The sequence below is a fragment of the Lepidothrix coronata genome, unplaced genomic scaffold, assembly GCF_001604755.1.
Source record: "Lepidothrix coronata isolate B3197 unplaced genomic scaffold, Lepidothrix_coronata-1.0 Scaffold46, whole genome shotgun sequence".
Classification (NCBI taxonomy): domain Eukaryota; kingdom Metazoa; phylum Chordata; class Aves; order Passeriformes; family Pipridae; genus Lepidothrix; species Lepidothrix coronata.
Genome location: NW_016690226.1, coordinates 3,953,066 through 3,962,704, shown reverse-complemented (window position 1 = coordinate 3,962,704; position 9,639 = coordinate 3,953,066). Strand labels below are relative to the sequence as shown.

Below are 9,639 nucleotides of genomic sequence, written 5' to 3'. Positions count from 1 at the left end.
GTAAAGCCCCTCTCGGGTACTTTGCGTGGGGATTAGCCAGCAGCAGTCTCTGGGAAATCTGGGTGAGGCGGAGAGAAGTGCGGGAGTTGTTACCTCTCTGCATTTAGAGTTATGGGTTTCCTACTGGCTCCCCGTTCTTCAAACAGTTAATTCTCCCGGCCGGTGCTCCAGGACTCAGATGGCCAAAATTCCTCTCCCTGAAGCCCGAGTCTCCCTTCCCTCCCCATTGGGTCGCAGCTTTTGGGTCTCTTCCGAGCTCTCCCTCCTATTGGCCGGGGACAGGGTTTTTTTTTTTTTTTCTTTTTTTTTTTTTTTTTTTCCTTGACAGGCGCACACAGCCTGCCTAACTCTTGGAGAAAAAAAAAATCCCAGAAGTTTGGATCAATCAGAGAGAGACAGAAGGAAAGGGGAGAAGGAAAAAAAAAAAAAGAAATCCAGCCTGCAGCCCCTCTGAGCAAGTGCTGGGACCTGGGCTGAGCACACCCTCCCGGCTCTGCCTGCGGAGTATCTGCAGCCTCATGTAGTGCTTTCAGGAGACTGAGGGCTGGTTCTTCTGGGGGTGCAGCTGGGGAGGGGTGGGGGGGGAAAAAGAAGCAAGAGGCTCTGCCTCTGGTCCCCGAGCTGTGCGCTCCCAGCCACTGGTCGCTCCTCTGCCCAAGGGCCTGGGCTGGGGGATAAGATGAGTGAGAGGCGAAGATCGGCGGTGGCCCTCAGCTCCCGAGCGCACGCTTTCTCGGTAGAAGCCTTGATCGGGACAAATAAAAAGAGGAAACTGCGAGACTGGGAGGACAAGGGGCTGGATTTGTCCATGGAAAGCCTCAGCCCCAATGGCCAGCTGGGGGACAATGAAGACCCGACTCAGTGCCTGGACCTCAACCCCGGTTAGTGCGACTCCTTTCTCTTCGGGACTCCCCCGCCCGCCCCGCTCCCTCCCCGCCACTAGCCGCTCGCTGCCCGCCGGGAGAGCTGTGCCCAGCAGCGTATCCCGGAAAACATCCGGGACTGGGGGTAGAGGAAAAGGAAGCAGGATTTTTGCGGAGATTTCTTGGATTTTTTCCTTTCAGTTTACGGGGACTTTTCTCCTACTCGCTGCGTCTCTTTTCCCCCCACAGCTCCATGATATCCCGGGAGGGGCAGCGTGCCGACTCCGCTTTCTCTTTCTCCCCCTCTCCTCCCTCTCCGCGCCTGTCGGTCGCGATAGTCCTTCACGAGTGTCTAGGGACACGCGGTACTCCTTGTTCCGGAGTTTCCCGGCCTCCGATCGCGGAACTGCCGGGTGGGTCGGGGGCAAAGGAGTGGGGTGCGACATGCACCCATCTCCTCTTTCCGAGTTACCAGCCAAACCCCCGAGTCTGTTTCGTGGAGACCGTGCGCCCTAACCGGAGGTTTCGGTGGAGGAGGAGGAGTCCAGGATCAGCCCTGCGCCGAGGCGAGGGTCACCGGCTCCTCAGAGCGACTGGGACCCGCTACACACCCCTGCGGCGAGCTCCCACCCGAAGCCTCCCAGGGCTGGGCCGGGCCCCGCAGCGAGTGGCTGGGGGCCTGATCCTTCTCCCGGGATCGGGCCCGCTGGGGCTCGGCGGCGCGGCCTCGCGCTCCCGGGACGGAGCGCACAAGCCACAGCGGAGGCCTGGGGAGACGGCGGAGGGGGTCCTACCCTCTCCTCCCTCTCCTACTGCTCCTGGCAGGGAAAAGGGCCTCAGTGGGTGAGAGGGGCTCCGAGGAGTCCGGCCCGGGGGACCGGGGCGCATGGAGCAGCGCCGGGGCCGCGGTCCCTCGGCCGGTAGCACAGGGTTAGGGAAGAGGGAGAACAACACTTCCCTCCTGGTGTCTGTACTTTTAATTTTAAACTCTCGTTCATTTATTTTTATTTAAAGGAGATCCAGTAGCTCCGAGCTATTATTTGGTTCTGGCGAAACCCCTGGTCTCCTCTTTTCCCTCCGGTCTTTTCTCTCCGGCCTAAACCGACGGTGCTGCAAAAGCAGCCGCGGACCCGAGACTACCCCGGGGGGGAAAACGCGCCAGGCCCCGTGCCCCCCACCCCCACTGCTCCCACGCCCTTCGCGCCGTCCCCACGCCACGCTCCCTAGCGCCTTAAAAAGGGACGCAGAGACCGATTCCGCGCTTATAATTGTAGTGTGGGGAGAAAACGAATTTTAGGGGATTTCACTTCGCTTTTAATATTGGGATGGGGGAAAAAGGTCAAGCAATTTCTTTGAGCGACACTGTGAGAAAAAGCGCAGAATTTTCCTCCAGTTGTGCCAAGTCCGCTCCACCGCACTTGGAGAAGAAAACACCTTTTAAAAATTATTTTTCTTTATTTTACATGACGTTCCCTTAGCTATCAGTAAGCATCAGCTCAAGACCCAGAATAAGAAAAAAAACCAAACCAAAAACAAACAAACAAACATACAAATGGAGGGGGGAAAAAGATAAAGAAAGATCGAGGTGTCAAAAATATTTGCTGTAAAAAAAATATTTAAAGTGTTTTTGAACGGAGCTAAAGACCAGGAACTCCGAAGACCTCACCCAGCTACGCTCTCAAGGAACCGCACTTCAATTTGCTTTGAATAGCAGCAGCCCTTCCCGGTGCGGATTCTAAGGAAAAGTAGGTAAAATCTGCTGCCAGGGACGTCTCTTCCAGCGAAGGGACGTGAGTAAAGAAGAGGGGACAGCAGCGATCAACCAGTAAAAGGATAGCTCAGGTTTTCAGGAGCTTCCCTGTTCAAAAGAAAAAATACGCGAACAAAACCAAAAAATCCAATGTCTAATAACAGAGCAGGTCTGTGCGTCAGTCTTCTCTTTTTAGAACCGTTTTTCTTATTTTTTTTAGCAGCAATAGGATATATTTTTGTGTAGTCTAAAAGTTTAACTTGCCCATTTCTCCACGAATTCGAAATGGAAAATTGGAAAACTCCCTCTGTGCCAGATTGGAGAGCGGGACAGAATGACTGCTAGTGCCTGAAACCTCAGAATGCAAACGTGATGTTTTTCATAAAGCAAAGGAAATCAAGAACAGTTTGAGAAATCATTTTTAGGGGGTTGATAGACTTTAAATAAAGTCTACGACTGTAATTTGCACAGTCACTTCATTAAACCTAATTCCTCCGAGGTGTTCCTTTGCTCCTGGGTGAAAATTGATTAGCGGCTCTATAATGACCACCAAATTCCATCTTTACAAGACCTAATTAAGAACAAACTTTACACCTAAAGTATTTTAAACTTGCCAAATCTCCAGCGATATAGCAAAAAAAAAAAAAAAATTAGAAGGGGGAATTTTTATAGTGTCCCAAAGGTTCAACAGTCAAAGCCGCTGCCCCGAGTAGCGATGGGCTGTTCCTTCTGCTGGAGGGATTCTTGGTACGGTGTACTTACGGAGAGGTCGCAAGTAGTACAGTACGAGCTGGGAAATTATGTGTTGATTTTGGGTGTGATAACGTAAATCGGGCTAGCCTCATTTATCGATCTTTTCGCTTAAAGTTCCTCCATTTCAGCTCAGGAGGGTCTGAAAATCATTCGCCGCGGGGAACTAAACATGGCCAAGGGCAGAGTAAGGCTTCGCTCTCCTTTTTACAGATCTTTTCCGTGCAGGCGGGTATCAGGATTTCTTTCTCTCCCACGCGCTGGCGTGGATTTTCCTCTCCATCCTCCAGAGGTGGGAGTGAGGTGGGGGTGTCGGCGGGGTGGCCCCATTCCACTCTCGGCGTTGGGGCTTCGCCGCCTTCGGTGCGGCTTTGTGCTGGACGTGTACAAATTACAGCCCTGGGGGTGCGTGGGACCCAGCGCTCCTCATCTCCCCGTTTTAGCGGAATCCTCGACCCCTTATGTGCCATTTTACAGCCGTGCTCAAACACTTCGATGATGATATTGGCGATACTGAGTCGCCCCGAGAGACCTCCCCGCGCTGCGGGGCCGCATCTTCCCGGGAGAAGCGAGATGGCAGGCTGGGAGGTGGCGGGTTGGGCGTGAAAAGCAAGCGGATAAATCCCCCAAGTTTATAGAAAATATCTCCTGAATATCCAAGTTATTTATGTCTCAGCCATGAATCTTGTCGCCGGAGTTAATGCGTTTTTTTTACGACTCATTTAAAAGGGGGATAAATCTGGATTTTAATTACGTGCGGGTTCTAATCACGGCCTTGCGAAAAGGAATTCGGGATTACAAGCAGCTCTCACCGTCTCTCCCCCAACCCCGTCCACCTGGGGCGCGCCGGGCGTGGGGCCGCGGCCGGGCCGGCGGGAGGAAGGGCTCGCCCCGGGGCTCGGTGAAGACTTCCCAGCTGCTGCCCCGCTATCGGGCTGGGCCGGGCTCCCGGCATCCTCCACCGGTCCTCGGTTCTCGCCGCGGAGAGGCGAGAGGAGCAGGAGAGTGGAGGGGCGCCCCTCCGTCCCCTTGGCAGGTTTGGTTTCAGAGGGCAGCAAAACAATGGGCTCGGGTGTCTTCTGGGTATTTATAGACTTAACCTGAGCAGCGGAAAGGTCACGGGGGGCCCGGGCGTTGCCTCCCTTGATGTCTATATTGTTTACCGTCGTTTACGGCGGTGGCATTCGTCGGCCCTTCCCTCCGCCGCGCTAAGGGCCCACGGACAGACCGAGGCAGAGCTGAGAGCGCTCCTTTCCCTGTGGGCGACTTTCCCCCAACAGAAGCACGGCTGCTCCCCTGGGGGGTAGGGGTCGCTTCACTGTGAGAGGAGAGCAGGCGCTTCAGAGGCAGAACAAAACGGTGCGACTAAAAAGATGGAATTTTTCGGCTTCGGGATGGTCCTTTTCCTCGCAAAGAAACACACGAGTCAAGTTTGTAAACGAATTTTGGCAGTGCAGTCCTTGTATCACACACCCTATCGGCATTTTTGATTGCATAAATTAAAAGTGGACATATCGCCTAAAAAAATCCCAAACCACCTGAAAACAAACTAACAAACACCCAAAAAACAAACTAAACCAAAAGAAAACAAGGCATTGTTGGGATTTTAATTTTTCGTTCCCTATGTTTATCTGAATCTACATTAGGGAACTACTTCGAGGTTTTGCAACGAGAGAAAAAAATAAGGCGTACATTTTAAGACCTACAACGTGTTTATTACAGCTGCTTATCCAAAAGATTAAGATCCGAGAGCTTGACAAAGCCTTCTGTGGCTGTCAAGAGTAAAACCTCCATCTCTTTTACTGAGGCATGTTCTCCTGCCTCTCCCGGCAGGTTGCTCGGGCGTCCATCCCAATCCCTCTCCGCCGCAGGGCTCCTGCTCCTCCTCGCCCCCGGGCAAACCCCTTCCACCGGCGGGAGTGCGGAAGCCACGCAGTCCGTCCACCTTCCGGAGAAGCAAACAGATTTTAACAGCAGGAGAAATGCGATTGATCATATGTGACTTGTCTTTATTTTTTTGTTCAATACCCCTGCTTCTGAATGCTCATATTGATGAAGTCCTGTTCTTTGAGCAGTGGCTGTTACAGCCGCGAATAGGGAGCGACCTAACTTGATTTTTCGCTTCAGCTTTTGTTTGAGTGCTCGGTGGATGGGACCAGGATTTCAAGTGCTGGCAGAGAACGTTTTCTCGTCTCTTCCCTGAGGTAGGGCGCACTGGTTTACATCGCCCTTGGCATGGTCCTCAAGGCTCGCCAATGAGCAATGCTCTGTAACAACGAGGTGTAAGAGAGAGTGTCAGCTTTGGCTTGGGACTGGGAGTTATGGATGCGAAGTCTTTCTAACAAATTTGTGTATGACTGGGATTGTATGAATTCATTTCACCTGTTGAATCATCAGTTTTCCTCTTTAAGAGAGGATACGGAGCTCAGATCCATTGGTCCCTCGTGTACATGATGGAAGGAAATGCAAAAATCTGACCCTCCTAATGCCTCTGCTCCCCCCATGCTCCAGCCGCAGAGCTAATGCTCTAGCCCTTCTCAGAGGAGACAGTCGCAGGAGGCAGATGGAGCTGTCCAGATGAGAGCCAGAAGAGCCTGTGGGGGCTCGGGAAAGGGTTGTCTTAGTCAAGTTCATACAACTCTGACCTTGGAGCCAGGGGAGACTGAGAGTGAGAAGGATTTGTCCCTGCGATAGCATGTGTCTTACTGACTTGGTGAACTCCTGCTGCTGGGTTTGTGAAACTCTTCCTGCAGAGAGGTGAATTGCTCACACTGTATTGAGAGGGCAGGTAACAGAAAAATAGAGACAAGCCTTACAGCGCAGCAGAACATTAGAAAAAAGCACAGCGTGGCAAAAAACTTTCCCCTCTCTTTCATACGTATTTCAAATCTGCAGCATCTTTTACCCAGGTTTATTCCATCTGTTGGGAAGGGGAAAACTGCTATTTCAAAAGATGTTTCTTACCTTTGACAAGAACTTCAGGAGAATCCAAAAAGCTTCTGTTACAAGCAAAAGTCAAGTAATTCCTTACAAACCATCAATCACTTCTCCCTCCTCCCATATGGGACTGAGCGCTTATATCAAATATCAGTCTAGCTATCCTCTCCTCAGGCCGAAGTGTTCTGCTTTATCTGTATCTGTCTTCAAGGAAAACTGATATTTTTTTCAGATGGAAAGTTGTAAGATGTCTTCCAAGAGTGCTACATTCAGGAAAGAGCATTTGCATTATTTTACAACACAGTCGGCACCAGTTGAGTCACTTCTTTTCACACAGATTACTGTGTGAACAGATTCTGTTCCTATTGTAATCATTTGGATTTGGATTCTTGTATGAATCTTAGGTCTCCAAAGATTAAAACTTTTTTTTTAACCTGTCTTTTTTCCTGCCTTCTCATCTAGATTAATAAGCTTACACTAGTTTAAATAGCGCACTAAAATCAGTCTGAGAGTATTCAGAAAATTCCTGGATATATTGAGACAGGATCATATGGCATTTATATCAGTTCCTTTTGCAAGTAAAATCCATTCAACTGTGATTTAAATCACCCTGTATTGAGATCTGTACTTTACACTGATGATGTAAAATCAAGTTCAATGAAAAAAGCTTAACTTTTTTAAAACTAACAATGTTTCAGAGAACAACAGAGTTTCTGGGAAAGGCTGAGCCTTTTAGTGCCTTCTGATGTAATTACAGGATTTTATGCAGACTCCTAGCTCTCTGACAGTGCAATTATTTTGCAATAATGGGATGGGAAGTTATGTTTAAATTCTGACAGCAAAAGGAGGGTGGGTATACATGCAAATGTGCAGTATTTGTCAGCCTGGGAGCTGTGTGGCTCCATTGGGAAGAGCAGCTGTGAGCACCTGGGTGTATAGGAAAAGGCAGGCAACTGGGATCTTCCCAGTGATCCAGTTCCTAATCTCGGCCAGAATAGCTCTGCATAGCAGGACACTGAAAGATTTGGCTTTCATGGCTTTTTATTTGAACCAGTGTTTCCACAGGGAGAGTACCGTCCAGCAATGCTGAGACACTTTTGTTTCCAGAGGAAAAAAAGATGTAGCTTTTTGTTGCTTATATCCAGTACTGTTTAAAATAGATTATTATTGCAACCTTAATGCCTGTGAAACATCTGCTGTCTCAAAAATACAGTCCTGTTGCATTTCTTGTGTTAAAAGCTGTTACATGCTCTGGTGAGAAGTTCTAGGGAAAGATAACATAGTGGTATGGTAAAATTAAATTGAAATATCTTTGAAAGCAGATTAAGAATTTTTAAAACTCTGAAAGGAAACATAGTGCCAGCTCAAATTCAAGCAACAATATTCGTGCCAGGGGCATCTTTTAATTGCATATTCTGCAAGGTCAGAAAACAATGAATCAGTAAATCAATCCAAGAAGTGACAAAAGCACTTGTTACAATAATATTTACAATAATATTTCCATATACCCTTTGCTCAGTTGAGCTATTGATCTGACTGTATTTTGAAAGATGGTGAAAGGACTGAGTCAGTCCCCTGTGACAGTGGGTTGTCTGATGTTTGCTGCGTATTTGCAAATGCAACCTTACAGAAGTTGGAGGGAAGGATTCACCTAGCAAATATCTTAGACCAGAACATACCAATTTGCAGCAATAGAGGATTTCTGAGGATTTTTCATTTTGAGATGCAGTAGAAAAGAAGTGAAGATTGCGAGGATTCATTTAGATTGAGTTTAATAAAAGCTTTTTTTTTTACTTCACTGAGAATCAGAAAAACTTAGGATTTGGCCAGCCTTTAAATATTATTTTTGTATCATCAAACTACCTAAAGTTTTTGAGTTATGCAACCATTTTAAAATCTGCAGTTAAAAAAAATAAGGCATCTTTATTTATATACAGGACTCAAAGAAAGCATTTGGCCATTCAAAACTGCTTTGCAATTTTTATTCTTCTAAAAATCAAAGTTGTTTGCCAAGTTCTGTAGGATTTCATGAAGTTTTCTTTTCTCCAAAGCTGGGTTTTCGTTGTTGATTCACTATATATATATGCATATATATATAAAATATTCAGCTAAACTCTTGCACGGTAGAACTCAGCCCTTGTCATAGTGGATGGTTTCTCTTCACTGCCTCTGCACTTCTTCATTCTTCTCAAGACTTTTGCTTTCTTGGAAGGAAATCTTCCAGTATCGTTAAATGGACATTCTCAGATATGTCTACACGTGTAGCTCTTGGAAAAGAGCTTAGGAAGAAATTATTGCCAACCACCTTTAAAAGAACCAATTTAGAGTTTCTGAAGAGTACTTAACCAACTGGTTAAAAACTGACACAAATCATATTAATAATCAGCACATTTATATGAATACAGCCATAGCAAAAATTGTTTGAAAATCAGTGGGCCAGAGCACACAGAATAGTTATGAATGACTTACAGTTCTTTGACTTCACTCAGGGACTGGATGCACTCTTGGCTAGCATTGACATTTTTCCCATGACCAATGAATTAACAAACCCAAGCCTCTTCTTTTAGGAGCTTCAGGAAATGGAGAACTCCCTGATCAGAAACCTACCCCAAAACTAAGGGGAAAATTGAAGACACCACAGTGTCTTTGCTTTTAATAAGAGTGAAGAACTATGCATTGTATACTTCCTAAGAAGCTGCACTAGTAATAGCAAAATCCTTAAAGAAGATACCAGCAGATGCCATCATCTGTGAGGATGCCCATGCACATAAAATAATTCTAATGAGAACATGTTATAACATTTAGAAATTCATGGTGCATATGATGAGAAGGTTAGGGAGTCTTCAAAAATAGGTTCTTCTTGATTTATCCCTGAAATGCCTGTAGATCAGTTTTGTAAATCTGAGTCTGCAAGGAAGAAAGGACCTTGGAAATAGATGGAAAAATTGACAGATAGACTTTTTTTTTTCACCTAATCACTGCACTGGATTGTCCTCAATCCTTCTCTAAGGATCCTATTAAAAGATCAGTTATTAAATGTTCCTAGCTCTTATTGTCTTCACATTTGACCGCTTTTACAAGCATCACTTCATTTGATGAAGAAATTATCCCAGTGCTGCTCTGTCATCCCTCTTTAATCTTTAAACATGGATGCACTTTGCACAGAAAAACATTGCAAATTTATTTTTGTTGTGCTTTAAGCAGTCTTTCTTGTCAGGGTGAAAAAATAGTAGAAGAAGACCTGATGAGCATTCCCTTGTACTCTCTCACCTTAATGGAAATACTCTCACTGGCTTTTTTGAAAGCAAACTTCATCCTTGAGGTTCTGCTAGACTCTGC

General features: G+C 46.9%; 1 protein-coding gene across 1 annotated transcript in view; it reads left to right on the top strand.

Annotated features, from left to right (window-relative positions):
• The first annotated feature begins 374 nt into the window (after positions 1-374).
• The window catches only part of TBX15 (T-box 15), a 93,377-nt gene continuing 84,112 nt past the window's right edge, over positions 375-9,639 (top strand). The window contains exon 1 of the mRNA XM_017814819.1: positions 375-881. Within this exon, the coding sequence (XP_017670308.1) occupies positions 680-881 (202 nt within the window). The 5' untranslated portion in view covers positions 375-679. The remainder of the gene's footprint in view (positions 882-9,639) is intronic.